We start from the raw sequence: 20624 nt of genomic DNA on the forward strand, positions 1-20624 counted from the left end.
TTTATTTACGTGTCGCTATAAACCTAAGTTGATTAGCATTCACACCGACAATCTTTTTACTTTGTAAATACTTTTCTAATCGAGTTTCCCACTTGATGTAAGACACGTGTCGACATACTTTTGAATCGGATCAAAAATCGGGTCGCCCTGCCGCGAAGCGCGGATGTAACACCCTAGTTATATAACTATAAAAAAGATATGTCGGTGGAAGTGGGCCACTAACTCCTTCCCATACACCCCTTTGTTTCCAGGTAAACCCATATATGTCATTCTTAATTTGTTTTCCTAAACTCCGGAGTAGTATAACTTAGTTGTACATATTACCTACGTGTACAATTAACATGGGCGGCAATAGTTCCAAAATGTTATTGGTGGATTTGGGCGGCTAGCTTAGCTGCTTTTTTTTTTAATAGTTTTGTTTTGTGATTGGCTAAAAGTGTCGGTGCTATTTTCTTTTATTAATAATTTATAATAGTTGTCTATAACTTCTGCTGAATTACAACTTTATCCCAAATTTAAAATTACGATTTTCCCCCTGTTAAAAATAAATTTTTTTTTGCCCTCAGTTAAAATTACGCTTTTGCCCCCATTTCAAAATAAATTTATGTTTTTGCCCCCGCTATCTACGAAATTACGATTTTATCCCCAGATTGAAATTACGATTTCATCCCCAGTTCAAAATAAAATGTTGGTTTTGCCTCCAGCTAAAAATTATGATTTTTCCCTCATCTAAAAATTACGATTTTTGCCCTCAGTTCAAAATAAAATTATGGTCTGCACTCAGTTCAAAATATGATTTTGCCTCCATTTCAAAATTACGATTTCACCCCGGTTCAAAATTGCAATCTTGCCATCGTTTTTTTTTTTGGCAAAACTATGGTAGTGTTTCATTTAGTTGGCTCACTCAATATAGTTTTTATTCGTGCCAACAGCCTAGCACTCGCTAATTGGTACTGATAAATTATTTTTTTGCCCTCAACTCTAAATTACATGCTTGCCATTGTTTTAGTTATTTCTTAAGCATAACTATGATAGTGTTTTGGTTTAATTGGTTGACTCAATGCATCTTTTTTTGAGATCTTGTTACAAGTAGCATGTATAAGTAACCGAAATAAAGGCGTACATGCTATTAACCTAGAAAATATTTAGTTTGGCGCCGCGCAATGCGGGCGGCGCATAATATGGAATTCAAAGGGATCAAATAAGAAAGGATACTCTGAATCATAGAACTCTAAAGAAATATACGATTAACCAACATTAATCGAATTTGAAAAAGAGTCAGAAGAGATGGTTCGATCCTCTTATTTTTTTTTTATCAAACCGAGAGATCCATGAATCGGGATCCTGATGCATATAGATACAAATGGTCAACTGGGAGCAATAATTTCCAGGAACATTTAGAACATTTCGTTTCTGAGCAGAAGAGCCGTTTGCAAGTAGTGAGACAAAAAAATCCTTCTTGCTACGTAGGAAAGGCCCAAAGCCAATCCGGCTCAGCGAATAGTGCCAGGCAGCTTGCCTGGCACTTTCCTGTTGGACCAACCTATTTTTTTATTTAATTTTATTCCCAGTTTAAAATTATGCCTTCGTCCTTTGTTTAAAATTACATTTTAGCCCCCAGCTAAAAATAAAATTATAATTTTGCCCCTAGCTCAAAATTACGCTTTTGCCCCCGATTCAAAAACTCATTTTTAATTTTGTTCTCAGTTTAAAATTACAGTTTCGCTCTCCGTTTAAAATTACGTTCTTGCCCCCAGTTCAAAATACAATGTTGTTTTTTCCTCTAGCTAATTACGCTTCTGCCCTCAGCTCAAAATTACGTTTGCCTGGCACTTCCTTATTAGACCAACCCATTTTTATTTTATGTTATTCCTAGTTTAAAATTACGCTTTCGTCCATCGTTAAAAATTATGGTTTTGCCCCCAGCTAAAAATAAATTATAATTTTGCCCTAGCTCAAAATTACGCTTTTGCCCTCGGTTCAAAAACTCATTTTTAAATTTGTTCCCAGTTTAAAATTACGGTTTCGCCCTCCGTTTAAAATTACGTTTTTGCCCCCAGTTCAAAATAAAATGTTGTTTTTTCCTCTAGCTCAAAATTACGATTCTGCCATCAGCTCAAAATTACGTTTTTTTCTCACAGTTCAAAATAAAATTATATTTCCCCCTAGCTCAAAATTATGATTTTGCTCTCAGTTTAAAAGTATGATTTCGCCTCCAGTTCAAAATATAATTACGATTTTACTCTCTGTACAGACATACATGTTATGAGAGAGAAATATTCGGCCTATTGCCCCACAACGCGAGTGAGGCAAAAACTAGTATAACTATAAAATGGATATGTCGGTGGAAGTGGGCCACTAACTCCTTCCCATACACCCCTTTATTTCCAGGTAAACTAATATATGTCATTCTTAATTTGTTTTCCTAAATTCCGGAGTAGTATAACTTAGCTGTACACAAATGACAATTATATTATATTATATTATATATGACCGGTGTAACTTAGTTGTATTTATCCTTCAATGCTTTTTCATGGCCACCCCTAAGCTTTCAACATATTTCAGGTTAAGTCCCTTTTATTATTTAAGTATGATATTTAGATACAAAGTATGTCATATGCATACAAACTCAAGTCATATGCAGAAAAACTCAAGTGCTTGCATGTATTAGTGGGTCATATCTATACATAAACAAGAAAAAATTGTTCGTATAAATTAGAGTTAGTTTACATTTACCGCGTTGTGTTTCTAAAGTTTGACTTTACCCCTTGCGTTACTTTATTTTTAAAAACAAGCTTTTTATGTAGGTATTTTTATGTACGCGTTGGTATAAATTTAAAGTTGGTTTATGTTTAGACATCAACTTTTCCTTGGAAATGAGTCAGCTCAAGTATAATACGTTTTCGTGCTTAATTTATATACTTTTCCAGTTGATCTACTTTTCTACATTAAATTTTCATTCGACTATATAAATTCGAGTTACTCTATATTTCTACCCCTAACAACGCAAGACAAGTAATATTACAATTATACTTCGCTACTACAGTACACACCGACGAACAATTCGCACCCCTCATCACTGCTCGAGGCTACTCTCGCTATCGCCGCTCACCGCCGCAATCGTCTTCTTGCTTGGTATGAAGTTTTAATTACACATTTACTCCGCGGCGGAGCACGGGCCCTCTTCCTCGTTAACTCTTAATAATATATAGATTTTATTTAATAAATAGTAAAATAAATCTATCTTGTTAATATAAAACATGATTAAACCATTAATAAAGATGGACTCGTAACTCTCATAAATTATGGCACAATATGCATTTCAATAATTCAAATTAAGTGTAATGTATTATTTTATGTTAATTATGGCACAATATGCATTTCAATAATTCAAATTAAATGTAATGTATTATTTTATGTACCATGCACAATTTAAATGGTCACCATAAAAATCACGGAGTAGAGTAGAGGGCTTCTATCCAGATGTGTCAAGTAGTATAGTAAAAGTGACACTTTCCAATTTGTTAGGGATTCTACCGCTTTGATGGACATTGGTGTAGATTTATATGTAGGTTTCCTGGGTGTTGAGTTAGCCGTTCAACACACACATATCAAACAAATGATTATCATCGAAGGTCTATTCCGTCGGAAATCATTTGGCGAAAACAGTTACAAAAGTTAAATCGTCGTTGATACTTCATCAAGAATATGGTCGTTGGTAATTTGGATTCTAACGGATTACCAACAACTGTTTTAACGACAGTTTCCCCAAAGACGACACCAGACGTGTGCAACACACACACACATATATATATATATATATATAGGATTAGGTTCAAGAGTGAACACTGCTGTATTTGCAAACTGAGCAAACTAATCCTGGCCATACACGTGTGTAAATCAATGATTAGGATTTGTTCACTCAGTTCGCAAATACACTAGTGTTCACTCTAGAACTCCACCCTATATATATATATATATATATATATATATATATATATATATATATATATATGGGACCGCTAAAATGAGAACCACCTCGAGTTGTAAGAACCGTGAGAACTACACCGTACGGGGCGAGGTGGACCAAAATTTTTTTCATAAACGTAGATGCATGTATTATAAACACATTTGTAAAGAAAAATTCAAAAAAAATTGTCGTGTGTGTAGTTTTGAGCACCACAAGTTTGTGTTTACGTGTACCGTAAATCTTACCGGAAAAGTTACGGTACCCGTAAACACAAACTTGTGGTACTCAAAACTACACACACGACATTTTTTTTTAATTTTTTTTTACAAATGTTTTTATAATACACGCATCTACGTTTATGAAAAAAAATATTTGGTTCACCTCGCCCCGGATCAAAAAGTTCTCACGGTTCTTACAACTCGAGGTGGTTCTTATTTTAGCGCAATTCTATATATATATATATATATATATATATATATATATATATATATATATATATATATATAGGAGAAGGATCCGTTAGAAACTACCCTTTATTGCGAGACCTGCGAAAACCAATTTGTACACAACCAAAAATATCTAAAAAATCTAAAAAACACACAATTTATATTTTTTTTTCGGGGGGGGGGGTAGGTTTTTTTAGGTTTTGAGTGGTGGTGTAGTGAGTTTATTTTGTGGTGTTCACATTAGTTCTCGCAATAAAGGTGGTTCTCGCATGAACCCTATATATCTATACTACTTTAATAAATATATGTGAAGGACAAGATGGTAATTGAACAAGGTGTTGAAAAAACACTTAATGCACAATGTACAACTGTTAAGGCACAAGAAAACACAAACCCTTTTACCCTTTACAAGGTTATACATCTGTCGTCCAATTGTTTAACTTTCTCACAAGGATCAAGATCGGGACCGTCCATTTGACTTCACACGGATCACCATATGCTTTCTCTCTCAATGCTCACACATCTCACAAAACAACATCAGATCTTCTCTCTCTCTTCTCTCTCTCTTCTCGGCGATCTAGGGTTTCATGAGATCTATCACCAGATCCGTTTGAATCTATCACCAGATCCGTTTGATGAGCAGATCTAGGGTTTCATGAGATGTATCACAAGCTTTATCTGGCAAGGGATCCACAGATTTGAACAAGGGATCCGTTTGATGTTCTGATAAGTTGCAATGAGTGTTATATATCTTACCATGTTCTTTTGTGATTCTTACTTTTCAGGTGAAGCGGTTGACGGATGTTCGAAGGACGAAATCTGAGGTTTGCGAAGGATTTTCGCATGTGTTTTGTGATGAATCGACTCAGGTTAGGTTCTAAATGTTGATTTATCTTTAATCTTGATGTAGATTTGTTAGTAGATGCGGTTATTTCAAATTAGGTTGAAAGTTTTGTGATATTTGAATTTGTATTTTTGGTGATGATAGTTAGGTTAATTTCAGATATGACATAGTGAAAGGATAAATTGTTTTTGTAGTTTTGATTTTACTTTGTTCTGTTATATTTTGATCTTTTCCTTCATTTTTGGGACTGATAAGTGTCATGGTTTTGTGATAATTATGATATTTAGGTCATTTAGATATGGAATAGTGAAAAGATAGATTGTTATGTATTTTTGATTTTAGTTTGTTCTGTGGGATGCTCGATGAGCAGATCTAGGGTTTCATGAGATGTATCACAAGCTTTATCTGGCAAGGGATCCACAGATTTGAACAAGGGATCCGTTTGATGTTCTGATAAGTTGCAATGAGTGTTATATATCTTACCATGTTCTTTTGTGATTCTTACTTTTTAGGTGAAGCGGTTGACGGATGTTCGAAGGACGAAATCTGAGGTTTACGAAGGATTTTCGCATGTGTTTTGTGATGAATCGACTCAGGTTAGGTTCTAAATGTTGATTTATCTTTAAACTTGATGTAGATTTGTTAGTAGATGCGGTTATTTCAAATTAGGTTGAAAGTTTTGTGATATTTGAATTTGTATTTTTGGTGATGATAGTTAGGTTAATTTCAGATATGACATAGTGAAGGGATAAATTGTTTTTGTAGTTTTGATTTCACTTTGTTCTGTTATATTTTGATCTTTTCCTTCATTTTTGGGACTCATAAGTGTCATGGTTTTGTGATAATTATGATATTTAGGTCATTTAGATATGGAATAGTGAAAAGATAGATTGTTATGTATTTTTGATTTTAGTTTGTTCTGTGGGATGCTCGATGAGCAGATCTAGGGTTTCATGAGATGTATCACAAGCTTTATCTGGCAAGGGATCCACAGATTTGAACAAGGGATCCGTTTGATGTTCTGATAAGTTGCAATGAGTGTTATATATCTTACCATGTTCTTTTGTGATTCTTACTTTTCAGGTGAAGCGTTTGACGGATGTTCGAAGGACGAAATCTGAGGTTTACGAAGGATTTTCGCATGTGTTTTGTGATGAATCGACTCAGGTTAGGTTCTAAATGTTGATTTATCTTTAATCTTGATGTAGATATGTAAATTTTCATTGATTTTGATATGCAGGTTGTTCCTGGATTTGGGCAAGCCGTTTTGCGATCTAATGTTGAATCGCCCTTTCTGAGTACAAAGCGTTGTTTGTTATAACATATAGGTAATCTTAGAAAGTACCTTGTAATGCTAATTAAGTGGTGTTTGTTTCAGACCATACCCTTTTAGCGATCTAATGTTTTACCTTCTTTATTTAGTTGTTTATTTGTTTTTAATGACTTTGTCATATTGGTTTCTTTAGTTATTTATTTGTTCTTTTTTTTGACAGGTAGTTCGACATGTAGGGACTGATTATTATTAGTCATCGTGGTCTAATAGGCCGATTCGAGGCAAACGGCTCACTTATAAAAAGAGTTAAAGCCTGATTTGCCAAATGATATCCTTAAAAGGGACCTGCAGTTTATGTAACACCCAAGCTATGACAGGTCATCATTCCAACGAGCTATCTTAGCAACCCAGTGTTAAAGGTCTTCCTTTTAAAAGGTCGAAGAACAGTTCAGGCTTGACCATAGATGCGGTCTCACCATCCCATGTCAGATTCAAGAACAGTTCAGGTATGTCACTCGCAACTCGCAAGGAAACCTTTTTTTAGGATCTGAATTTAATTAGTTATACCTTTGGTTAACGACTGTCACGATCACTATTATTACAGAACAAGCTCACTCCGATCTTCTGGCTGCCGGAGAAAGTGTATCTGCTTGGAGAGTCTCGGAATCGGCTTTGGTGACGCTGAACGCTGCTTCATTCGAATCGATGGGGGCTTCATATGCAGAATGTTCCCTCACTTAGTGGTCTCATGCTCACTCAAGCAGAGGTAAAGTAAAGTTTATCATCATTCATCAATTTTCTTTTCTTTTTTTTTAGAATAAAGGTTTTTATATTTGCAACTTGACAAAATGTGATTTATATTAAATTTATTTTAAGTTAATAGTGTACTGGTTATAACTAATATCAAATCTTTACTAATACTTGATTTCTTTTTATGATGGTTGACTTTGCGAGAACTAACGGAGCATTAGTGTCAAGAATGGGCTGAGATTCGAATTCAGTCGGTTTTTCGCTCTTTTTTGGTAATTTCTAAGCCTTGAATATTAATTTTTAACATGCTATGCTACTGAGAGAATATAAACTTGACTATATTTTGTGTTTTGATATGATATAAAACTTGATGCTTTGATCGAGATTGGGTACCTAACTGATGTTAAACATCATGCTCATATTGGTTGGGATATAAGTTTTGTCATTTCTTTTGTTTTTTTTATGCTTTTGTTTTTTTTATGCTTTTGTTTTTTTTATGCTTTTTGTTTTTGTTTTATGATGTGTTTTGTTATTTTTATGCTTTTTGTTTTTTAACTGATGTTAACCCATTTGACTTATGCTACAGACAAAAAGGGATGCCAAAAGCAGGGAAGTACAATCTACAGGAAAAAGCAACACTTTACTTTTGTGTGAAAGACAGCTTGCTTGCTGCAGTCTCTATAATATATCAACACTCTTCCATACACTGTTTGAAAGACAGCACTGTTTGAAACACAGCATGCTTGAAAGACAGCATGCTTGCTTCAGTCTCTATAAATAATTCAGAGATATCTACACTCTACTCACACTTTACAAACTCTCAACTACACTCAACTGAAATTGTAAGTTTATCTCAGTTGAATAATCCTACTTTCAAAACATCAACTTAACAACTTCTATTTACTTCGATTTCAGAATATATCAACTCTTTGCATTCGGATCTTGCGTTGTTTCTCGGCTCTCACATCAAGGTTTTAAAATTTTTGTCGGCTTTTCACATCTCCCTCTTGCATTGTTGTAAGTTCTTTCAAATATGACATAGTGAAAGGATAAATTGTTTTTGTAGTTTTGATTTTACTTTGTTCTGTTATATTTTGATGTTTTCCTTCATTTTTGGGACTGATATGTGTCATGGTTTTGTGATAATTATGATATTTAGGTCATTTTTGGGGATGATAAGTGTTGTAGTTCAATGAAAATTATGATAGTTAGGTCAATTTTAGATATGGAATAGTGAAAAGATAGATTGTTATGTACTTTTTATTTTAGTTTGTTCTGTGGGATGTTTTGATATATTTTTTCATTTTTCGGGATAGTGAAAGGATAAATTGTTTTTGTAGTTTTGATTTTACTTTGTTCTGTTATATTTTGATGTTTTCCTTCATTTTTGGGACTGATATGTGTCATGGTTTTGTGATAATTATGATATTTAGGTCATTTTTGGGGATGATAAGTGTTGTAGTTCAATGAAAATTATGATAGTTAGGTCAATTTTAGATATGGAATAGTGAAAAGATAGATTGTTATGTACTTTTTATTTTAGTTTGTTCTGTGGGATGTTTTGATATATTTTTTCATTTTTCGGGATAGTGAAAGGATAAATTGTTTTTGTAGTTTTGATTTTACTTTGTTCTGTTATATTTTGATCTTTTCCTTCATTTTTGGGACTGATATGTGTCATGGTTTTGTGATAATTATGATATTTAGGTCATTTTTGGGGATGATAAGTGTTGTAGTTCAATGAAAATTATGATAGTTAGGTCAATTTTAGATATGGAATAGTGAAAAGATAGATTGTTATGTACTTTTTATTTTAGTTTGTTCTGTGGGATGTTTTGATATATTTTTTCATTTTTCGGGATAGTGAAAGGATAAATTGTTTTTGTAGTTTTGATTTTACTTTGTTCTGTTATATTTTGATCTTTTCCTTCATTTTTGGGACTGATATGTGTCATGGTTTTGTGATAATTATGATATTTAGGTCATTTTTGGGGATGATAAGTGTTGTAGTTCAATGAAAATTATGATAGTTAGGTCAATTTTAGATATGGAATAGTGAAAAGATAGATTGTTATGTACTTTTTATTTTAGTTTGTTCTGTGGGATGTTTTGATATATTTTTTCATTTTTCGGGATGATAAGTGTTGTGGTTATATGATAGTTATGATAGGTAGGTCAATTTTAGACATGGAATAGTGAAAAGGATAAATTGATTTTGCAGTTTTGATTTTAGTTTGTTTTGTGATATTTTGGATATTTCATCATTATTGGGACTGATAAGTGTCATGGTTATATGATAATTATGATATTTAGGTTAGTTTTGGATATGTAATAGTGAGAAGATAAGATGTTCTTACTGGTCAGTGTCTTGGTTATATGATAATTATGATAATTACTTTTGTATGATAGATTATATTTATGTGAGGTGTAACATTTGACCTTAATTAAACACTCACAAAGCTGATTGTTATAGTAATTATGTGTATGTGTTCATGTATTACAGGAATTTTTTTTAAAACAATACTGTATTCAAAACAAAATATTATTAGGTATTGCAAACTATACTGGGTTTTTAGATCCAGATTTGCATTTAAAAAAAATAAAAACCGTTACACAGTTGCAATAATATTTAGGGTGTGGCTAAATGCACCTTCATTTTTACTGTTTATACCTCCCTTTCTAAAAATATTATTTTTATAATTTTTTTAAATTCCACCCTTGTATCTTCTGTTTTTTGAAAATAAGATCAAACAAAACTCCAACTTATTATTATTCAAAGGAATTGCTACTCCCAAAACTCCGACTAATATTCAGACTTTTCCGTTCAAGTTTTCCGACTAATATCCCTATTATTCCTTAATATTCAAAAATAGAAAATATAAGATTGGAACACCTAAAAATAGTTGAGTAAATTTAAAAGAACAAAAAGATTTTAAATGACTTTATTAAAACAACTGAAGAAATTTGTGACCACTGTTACTCGAGTTTTTTCTTACTATCTAATATTACAAAACCATTCACCAATGACCAAACTGATGGGAGGTTTTTATTATCTAATTTCACCAAACAACCTCTAGGTTATTAAAAAAATATTGGTTTAACCCTTTAATGTTTGCTGATGATGATGTGGATTTCTTATTTTATATGTTTTCTTTTAACATTTAAAACACGTGGTAAAAATAAAACGCCGTTTTGATTATATACATGAGATGAAACTTGCATAGAATATTTCAATAAAGAGAAAAAAATAGGGATATTTCGTAATACAAATTAACCATGACCAGATTTGATACAAACTGAATGTGTGTTTATCGAAAATTCTATACAAACTGAATTCGTATTTGTTTAACCTTTTGTAATTGATATTATCCCATGATTATATCTCCTATTGATATTATCCCATGATTATATCTCCTATTGAAAATCTACATTTTCAGTCACACGTTTTCGCATGAGATATGATCATATGTCATCTTCACAATTTTCAAAGATTACAATTTTATATGATCGGATAACAACTTTACACCTCATAATTTATAAAGGAAAAAACATCACATCAAATAAAGAGAAAACATTTACTAAAATTAATATATTATTTTACTGTTACATGAGTTTTTTTAAAGTTAATTAAGGATTAATAACACGCAAGATATGGTTTATTTTTTTTAAAGTTATATTACTATTACAAGATAAGGTTTATTTTTTTAAAGCTTTCTGCACTCTACATGCCTAGAAATTTCAGAAAATGGTTTTGGACAAGTTGTATTATCCCTATAGGTGTCGTCCCTATAGGGGTTTTTTCTTATAGTACAAAGCGATAGAATACTTAGTGGTACAACATAATCTTCCGTTAACAACATTAGTTTCTAACCATATAAGTCTAAAAAGTAAGTAGTCAAATAAATTGGATACTCTAAATTCAAGTATTATCTATTTGTCTTTTTGTATTTTTCAGTTTACAAATCACTCCAAACACATATCAATTGAGAGGTATGGGCGGTGGTTATCCAATTCCCGTTGAATCACTAGGATCAACAAACCATGGACGATCATCCGATCGCCATTTAAACCTTCCTGATTCAAACCCTCTAACTTCAAACCCACCTCCGGTGTCAACCCCACCTCCGGTTTTAACCCCATCTTCGGTTTCAACCCCACCTCCATTGGCAAACCCTGAATATGATGATCCATTTGGTTGGACGGATGAAGAGTTGAATTGGGCGTATGACTATACCTTCGCTCAACTACAATTTGGTGGACTACAAGTTGAGGGGTGCCATCGTCCGGTGCCAAACACTCCTATACTTCCTATGCATCCTCCACCTTCAAACCCCCCTTATGTGGAAAACTACAGTCAAACACAAGAACTACCGACCTGGGCTGAAGGGTACGAAACTGACCCTGGGGCGGTTTACGAACCACCATTGGATGAAAAAATGGTTTGGGAACCTTAGAACAACTTTTATGATGATTGTAGTTTTTTTTTCTCGAATTAGTTTGAATCTTAATTATGTAACTTTTAATTATGTATTAGTTTAAATTTAAATTTGTTGCTGTTTAATTTTAATCATGTTTTAGTTTAAATTTTATTTCTGGAGTTTTTATTTTTTTAGTTAACTAATATTGAACACTTAATAGGATATGTCTGATCATTTTTCCGTTGAAGAATTTTCATCATTGACAAATGATAGAGCATGGTATAATATAATCTTTGTTAAGGTGGAGTTTATTTGGCATGACGTCGATGGAAAGAGATTAGTGGTTATATTTCTTGATCAACACGTAAGAACATTATTTTAATTTACTTTGTGTTATACGAGTAAGCGTTTTTCCACCACTAAATTTCTTTTCATTTTAGAGACAAAAAATTGTTGCGTTCGTCCCACAAAATTTGATACACAAATATAATGACGCGTCATTGATGGGTGGTTTTTTTTCGTTGAATCATTTCCAAATTGAGAATCTCAACTATCTTGAGTCCCCAAAGTACCAGAATTACGTGTTAGTTTGGTCCGAGAAGAAAATTGTCATCAACGAATATACAAAGCTTTCTTCACTTATGCTTACGATTCCAAGGGGTGCTTCTTTATATCCATTGGTCCCTTCCATTATAGAATTGAAGCATGACAGGAGACCTCAAATGGATATTGTTGGTACATATTAATTCTCTATCTATAATTTTTATTAAATATATAAAACTTTATATATGGTCTATACGATTTGACTGATTTGGTTTTAGATGTGGTTGGGAGAATAATAGAAGGCAAACGTGATCGATGTTGTTTTGAACTTTCTCTTCAAGATAAGACGTACGTTATTATTTATTATTAACATATTACAAACATAATATTTACGTTATATGTAAGAAAATATTATTATTAGAAGAACTTTAACCCAAAATCGTAATATACAGTGGTCACACAATACAATTGTTTTTGTCTGCCCTGAAGCCTTCCGATGTTATACGTTCCATTCGAGCCGTGCAACAAAGGTCTATCATATATGTATCACGTCTCAAGTTGGTTCATCTACCAGATAGTATGTTATGCTTTACACATGAACATTCTAATAATTAGTTAGATCTAATGGCTCATGTAGTTTAATAAAAGTTATATTTTATTTGTTATTTCAGTTAATATTTTGAAGTCTACGGAGTTGAGTACGATTACGTACGAACCGGATATGGTCGAGGCACGGGATATGTAAATTATGGATCGTTATCCAATTTGTGTTTAAGTTAGAAACATTTGGTGTTGTTATTTGTTTAGTTGTTGAATATTAAAGTCTCTCTTGGTGTTTCGTGTTTTGCTTTTTGTTTCCCTCATATTGATGTAATTGTAGAAGTATGCTTTTTGTTTCACCAAGGTATAATCTTCTTAGATTGGACAACTAAATAATCATTATCTGTATTAAACGAAGGTATAACCATGGCTGACCTTCCTACTCATACAATCGTGTTTGAGATATTAACGAGGCTGCCAGCAAAGGATGTAGGTCGTTCTAAGAGTGTATGTAAGCAATGGTATGCGTTATTGTCAACACAAGATTTCGTAAGGATACATTGTTCTCGCTCAGTAGTTTCATCTAACCAGAGAGTTCTACTAATTGACGACCTAACGTGCTCTGTTCGTCCAATCATCTCTAATAACAATGACTATGGTCCAAGCTCAATAGTTACATTTCCATTCCATCACCAAAATAATGATGTCTCAATACTTTCACATTTGAACGGATTGTTGTGTGTTTGCTTGAATCATACATACGAGCTGCTTCTTTGGAATCCAACAACTACTGCTTTCAAGCGTTTGTCAACCCCTGATTCTCATGGATTCTATATAAATAACCTTGATGCCATTGGTTTGTACGTTGACGCTGACGATGATTACAAGGTCTTGCATATAAAGCGTAGGAGTGGTGTACTTGGTGTCTATGTTTATTCTAGGGAAGTAGACTCTTGGAGAAATATTCCTTTCATAACAAGACAAGAGTACCTAAGCCCTCATTTCAATTGGTCAGCTGGCACATTTTGTGGTGGTACTCTATATTTCACTGTTTGCGAATGTTGGATTGGAGGTACGAATGTGGTGATTTGTTTTGATGTTAATTCGGAGCAGTTCAAGGAGATAAGCTTTCCACCCGTTCCTTCTAATGGAATGGTTCAAGGTGTTTTAGTTAATGTAAAAAATGTGCTTCACATGTTTGCTAGCACTGGCATGTTTGAGATGACAATTGACCTATGGACACTACAAGGGGATTACTGGATTAAGGTCTTATCATGTCCTCCGATCCCCCCGATATCATTGTCATTGTGGTGCGATATAACACATTATGTGACAAATGGTAATTGGTTTGTGATGACTAAATTAGGGAAGTTGTTTACAATTGAAATGGATATGAAGCCCTTCAAATGTTTTTATCCCGTTTCTTGGTTTCGAGGTTTTAAGGGTGCGGTGTTTGTGCAGACCATTGTTTCACCAAGTATTTAGATTGGCTTTCACTTAATGTTATCATTATGTATGTCAATGTTTTAAGGATTTGTGTTTTTTTCTCTAAGTCATGATATTCCGTTTAAGTCATGTGTTTTAATGTTATCATTATGTATTTCAATGTTATCCTTCGGTTTGTTTTTCTCTAAGTTATGTGTTGGAATGTTGTTATGATTTGAGAATTTCATCATCTATGATAACTCTCTTTTATTTAATTTGCAAGGTATTTGTCATTTTATCAATTTACAATGACTAATGGACTCTCAAACCCTCGAAATCATGCTTCTAGCTCGAGTGCATCTACTAAAGCTGAAAAACGAAAAGAGTATCAAAAAAGATACTATGCTGCACGCAAAGAAAATAACAAAGTATCTAAATTTGGGAGTGGTGATGCCCCCCAAAGTGCTTCATCAATATCTTTAATGAATAATAGGTCAACAGAAAGGACACCGTTAAGAAGTTTACAAACTAATATTACTCAATTTCCACAAACAACAAATGAGAACGCCTCAAGTGTTTCTACTACAAAATGCAAGGAGTACAATGAAGGATGTTCTAATACACCAAACGATAATGGAATGCGTATTTCAAATGGCAGTCAAGTCAACCAAACCCCGATAGATGATGTAATTGACGTAGTCAGGCATAGAACATCACGAGGTTTCTATTTATTTAACAAAGATTTCTTTTTCGAACTTGACATCTTTTACAACCTTCATTACTTAATACACCAATTTTTTTAGGTATTCAAATTCATCCGCGTACTTTATTACCCCAATTTGCTGAAGTAGTTGATCAACCTTCCCTCCAACATGGGAGCGTAGAAGATGATCCTTATAATTTTGTTTACAATGGTGTACCTGGAGAGCATCGTGTTTTAAAGGAACGAGGCGCATGTCCTAATTGTGGAGCAAAACGATTTCAATTTGAATTTGATACCTTTTGTTGTATGAGTGGGAAAACCGTGTTAGCAAACTTAGAAATTCCAGAGGAATTGTACCGACTTTTCACGTCTCAAGATGAAATTGGAGATTTGTTTAGGCAAAACATCCGTGCTTATAACACCAATTTTTCTTTTGCCTCAATGGGTGTGACATTGGATGATACATTGAACAATATGAGAGACGGCGTATATACTTTTCGTGCACATAAAGGAATATATCACAGAATCGACCAATTAGTTCCGAGGGATGGGACTCCTAGGTACTTGCAGTTGTATTTTTACGATCCTGATACTGAGTTAGATCACAGACTCCGATGGCCAAATCTTGATCGGCGTATTACTCAGATTTTAACACGCGTTCTTTCTACAAACCCATATGTCGATACATTTAGAAGACTTGCGGAACTAGGACCTCTGGACAACTATAGAGTCACTTTGAATACTTCGGTTGAACTTGACCAAAGGGTGTACAACCGACCAACGACATCGGAGGTATATATAATATATTATATTAATTGCAATTATTTAATATAATTGCTTATTTTACTTACTTATAGTTCACAATTATATAGGTTGCTGGTATTTGGGTTGAAGGTAATGACAATATCACTTCGTATAAACGAAGTATTGTAGTGTACGGTAGGTCTGAATATAGACAAACTATTCAGCCGTACTTCAGTTGTTACGATCGATTGTCGTATCCTTTATTTTTTCCTAATGGTGAGTCGGGTTGGCATGCTAACATACCACGTCAAGGAGTATCAATCAATGAGGTTCGCAACAATGACAACATCGAAGGAGAAATGGAAGGTACCAACAATTTGTTATCCTTTTTAAGTGAAGATCATAAAAATAGCGTAATGCGTTTTATTTTTATTAACTGTTTGTTTTTAATACATCTTCATCGTTCAGAGGCTAACACACGAAGTGGTAGAACAACCGTGGCTATGCGAGAGTACTACTGTTACAAGTTCCAGATTCGATCTACCGATAATGTGCTTTTGTTCGGTGGTAGGCTGCTACAGCAGTTTGTGGTTGATGTTTACATCAAAATTGAGACGTCACGCTTAGAATTTTGTGAGAGAAACCAGGATAAGATTCGGGCCGAATTGTACCAAGGTATTGTGGATTGCGTCAATACTGGCGAGGTTCATGCAAACAGAGTCGGGAAAAGAATTGTGTTGCCTGCATCTTTCATCGGGGGGCCTCGCGACATGCGACGTCGGTTTCTAGATGCGATGACGTTAGTTCAAGACGACGGCAAGCCTGATGTATTCCTTACAATGACATGTAATCCTAAGTGGCCTGAGATATGTGATAACTTACATGTTGGTCAAACTGCTACAGATCGTCCAGACCTTGTTTCAAGAGTGTTCCGGGCTAAATTAGAAGATCTTAAGGATCAACTCTTCAAGAAACATGTCCTCGGGGAAGTTAAGGCATACGTCTATGTCATTGAATTTCAAAAGCGGGGTTTGCCGCACGCACATTTTCTCCTAATCATGTACCCGCAACACAAGATCAATAACGCGGACCATTATGATAAGGTTGTGTGTGCTGAAATTCCTAACAAACTAACACATCCCAGATTGCATGAGATGGTTGTCAAGCACATGATTCACGGTCCTTGCGGCAATTTACGATCAAGCAGTCCTTGTATGCAGGGTGATCCTAAAATTTGTCGTTTTCACTATCCTAGACAATTTAACGAACAGACGACACAAGGAGAAGATTCGTATCCGTTGTATCGAAGGAGAGACACCGGGATAGAAGTGGACCTACGAGGACAAACACTTGATAATAGATGGGTGGTCCCATATAACCCAAGGCTTTTGATGATGTTTAACTGCCACATGAATGTTGAAGTTTGCTCAAGTATAAAATCTGTGAAATATCTTTTCAAATATGTTTATAAAGGACATGACAAACAGGTTATTCAAGTCGATCAAAGTGAGCCAGGGGTTGTTATTAATGAGATAAAAAGATTTCAAGATGCACGCTACATATCGCCCCCAGAGGCTATGTGGCGAATTTTTTCCTTCTCTCTTTCTCAAATCTTTCCTGCTGTTCTAGCCTTACAACTTCATCTCCCAAATAATCAGATGGTTAGATTTAGAGATGATGACTTGATGCCTAATATTGTTGATAGGGAAAGGGATAAGAGAACCATGCTAACAGCATTTTTTGATCAGAATAGAAACGATGAAACAGCAAGGGTACATTTGTATAAAGATTTTCCAAAACACTTTACTTGGAATGGAAGCACACGCCGTTGGAGTCGTCGTTTCGGTAAAAAACAAAGAGGTTGTATCGTTTCCGCTAATCCAGCCGAAGGAGAAAGGTACTACTTACGCCTACTTTTGTCAAATGTCAGAGGGCCTACTTCTTTCGAACATCTTTGCACAGTTAATGGTCAACGGTGTGCGACATTTCGGAAAGCAGCTCTTGAGTTAGGCTTAATAGAAGACGATGAATATCTGTCACAATGTCTCGAAGAAGCCTCTACGTTTCAGTTTCCCAATGCTCTTAGAAGGTTATTTGCGACCATAATGATTTTTTGCCAACCTGGAGATATTCGAAAGTTATGGAATGACCACTTTGATTCACTATCTGAAGATCATCAGTTACACTGTCAAAGTATAGAACAAGTTCAAAATATGGTTCTTACCGAAATAAGTGTCTTGGTACAATCCATGGGTAAAAATTTCAATGAATTCGACCTTCCTAAGATAACTGACGATGTTACTTACAAGATGCAGGTTATCGTGAGTTACAAGAAGAGTATGGGATTGTTTTGGAACCTGAACACTTGAGTGCCAAACATTCACTTAATCCGGACCAAAAAAACGTGTTTGATGAGATCATGATGCATGTTGATAATGATCTTCCAGGCGTGTTCTTTATTGATGGTCCAGGTGGAACTGGAAAAACATTTTTGTACATTGCCTTGCTTGCTGAAATTCGGTCACGTGGTCTTATTGCTCTCGCAACAGCTTCATCAGGTGCAGCGGCTAATAATATGCCAGGAGGTAGAACGGCTCACTCGAGATTCAAGATTCCTCTTAATCTTGAAAATAATTCAATGTGCAATATTAAAAAACAGAGTGGGGCCGCTAAACTGATTCGCTCTGCCAAAATAATCATATGGGATGAAGCGTCGATGGCTAAACGACAAGCGATAGAGGCAGTCGATCGTACATTCCAAGACATTATAGGTGTTAGTCTCCCATTTGGTGGAAAGATAATGGTTATGGGAGGTGACTTCAGACAGGTGTTGCCGGTTATCAAATGTGGCACTCGAGCACAGATTGTAGACTCCAGCGTACGAATGTCACCTCTTTGGTCTTTGACTAAGAAGATGCGGTTGACCATAAATATGAGAGCGCTGAAAGATCCATGGTTTTCTAAATTTCTTTTAAGAGTCGGCGATGGAACTGAAGAACCAATCGAAGGAAATTATATCCGCATACCCGATGACATGACAATTCAGTGCAACAACAGAGAAAACGCTATAAAAGAATTGATCCATGCCATCTTTCCATCAATTGAAGATAATGTATATTCTTCAGATTATATAATCTCTAGAGCAATATTGTCCACTAAAAATGATAGTGTTGACGAGATTAATAATCAAATGATTGAAATTTTTCAAGGGGAGGAAAAAGTTTATTACAGTTTTGATGAAGCTGAAGACGATCAGCGCAACTTCTATCCGGTCGAGTTCTTAAATTCGCTAAATGTTAGTGGTTTGCCGCCTCATAAGCTTCATTTAAAAATTGGATGCCCAATAATATTGTTACGTAATATCGATCCATCACATGGCCTGTGTAATGGCACGCGGTTGATATGTAAGGGTTTCATGCGAAATGTTATTGATGCGGAAATTGCAGTCGGTCAACATGCCGGAAAAAGAGTTTTTTGCCAAGAATCCCTCTAACCCTTTCTGAAGATGACATGTTCCCATTTAAGCTGAAAAGAAAACAATTTCCAATTCGACTTAGCTTTTCCATGACGATTAATAAAGCTCAAGGTCAAAAAATTCCGAACGTTGGTATTTATCTACCGGATTCTGTATTTTCACATGGACAACTTTATGTCGCGTTATCAAGAGGGATTTCAAGACAAAGTACGAAGGTGTTGGTACATCTCGCCAAAGAATTCAAACAACGCGGAGTTTACACATCAAATGTTGTCTACCAGGAAGTGTTGCGTGATTAATTAATCGCATCCGTATCAAAACGAAGGTAAGTTAGTAGATTATGTGCCTTATTTGCTTCCTGAAATTACTTTTTAATTACTATTTTAAAGCACCTGTAAGCGTGTAACATTTTGTTATGTGTCGAAATCTGGTACAGGAGAGGAGAAGATACAAGAAAGTCATAAGCGAACGGATGTATTGGTAAAACAGGAAGAGATACAAGAGACTCCCCGCATTTTGTTTTTATTGTTTTGTCTAGCTACTTGACTGTTTTGAACTCTTCTTGTTTTTAATTACATCTACTTCCTTGTTTTGTACTATTCTTGTAGAAGATCACGAATAAGAAAACTAACTTAAGTACTATACGATATATCACGAGACGACGGATAAACTAACGGTAAACGAGTATCCTATTGTAAATCGCCACTCCCGCCGCATCGCGCGGGTAAGTGACTAGTATGTATATAGATAGGATAAGAATCAGTTAAGAACCAACCTTTATTGCAAGAACCGCGAAAACCAATGTGAACACAACTAAAAAACCTAAAAAACACACAATTTTCTTTATTATTTTTTATAGAAAAATCGCTACTTTTCATTTCTAAAAAAATCCGAGTAACAATTATGGATGCACATGTATAAATGTATCATTTCTTTAAGAATTCCGTAATATATTACCAGTATTAGACAATTACACTTTCATTTACACTACCATATGTAATACAATACTTTTTACATTACCAATATTAGAAATGCACATGTGCATCTATGTGTATGAACATTATATAACGTGTTTTTTGTACACTACTTCGAATACACTTTCCTTTTCATCTATCATACCATCCATAATGCACTACCATTACCTACTACTATCCGTAATACACTATCATTGCCACTATGTATAATATTTTTAACTTTATGCATATGCACATCAACACCCTTCATACTATACCAAACAAAATATTATATCACAAAGTGACAAATATAACCAAACCATCAACCACTAGATATAACTAACCAAAAACATGTATATTTCTTACTTCATCATTCAAAATCACAAACTTTTTGTACCAAAACACGTTACAACAACAACAACAACCATACCCAGTATAATCCCACCTATAGCGAAGCTATTGACAGGGTCTGGGGAGGGTAGGATGTAGGCAAGCCTTACCTCTATCCCAGGGATAGAGAGGCTGCTTCCAGTGAGACCC

At 34.5% G+C, this 20624-nt stretch overlaps 2 protein-coding genes and 1 long non-coding RNA gene across 3 annotated transcripts; all 3 read left to right on the forward strand.

Annotated features, from left to right (window-relative positions):
• The first annotated feature begins 12315 nt into the window (after positions 1-12315).
• LOC110865907 lies at positions 12316-13164 on the forward strand. The gene is made up of 3 exons (XR_004860857.1): positions 12316-12436; positions 12523-12592; positions 12697-13164. It is a non-coding gene; the product is annotated as an uncharacterized LOC110865907 (long non-coding RNA).
• Positions 13165-13210: 46 nt separating this feature from the next.
• Positions 13211-14269, forward strand: LOC110945046 (putative F-box only protein 15). The gene has a single exon (XM_022186685.1). The coding sequence runs from the start codon at positions 13211-13213 to the stop codon at positions 14267-14269; it is 1059 nt and encodes a 352-aa protein (XP_022042377.1).
• Positions 14270-14517: 248 nt separating this feature from the next.
• On the forward strand, positions 14518-19149 carry LOC110945047. Its single transcript, XM_022186687.1, has 5 exons — positions 14518-14929; positions 15013-15704; positions 15785-16022; positions 16125-17909; positions 17972-19149. Exons 1-5 carry the CDS (start codon positions 14518-14520, stop codon positions 19147-19149), a joined length of 4305 nt encoding a protein of 1434 aa, XP_022042379.1.
• Positions 19150-20624: the final 1475 nt, after the last annotated feature.

This window comes from Helianthus annuus, chromosome 6 (genome assembly GCF_002127325.2).
Source record: "Helianthus annuus cultivar XRQ/B chromosome 6, HanXRQr2.0-SUNRISE, whole genome shotgun sequence".
Taxonomy (NCBI): Eukaryota; Viridiplantae; Streptophyta; class Magnoliopsida; order Asterales; family Asteraceae; genus Helianthus; species Helianthus annuus.

Coding starts and splice junctions, on each gene's coding strand:
- LOC110945046 (XM_022186685.1), top strand. CDS start 13,211: ATGGCTGACCTTCCTACTCATACAATCGTGTTTGAGATATTAACGAGG.
- LOC110945047 (XM_022186687.1), top strand. CDS start 14,518: ATGACTAATGGACTCTCAAACCCTCGAAATCATGCTTCTAGCTCGAGT. Junction 16,023..16,124: donor CATCGAAGGAGAAATGGAAG/GTACCAACAATT, acceptor TTCATCGTTCAG/AGGCTAACACACGAAGTGGT. Junction 17,910..17,971: donor TGTCTTGGTACAATCCATGG/GTAAAAATTTCA, acceptor TACAAGATGCAG/GTTATCGTGAGTTACAAGAA.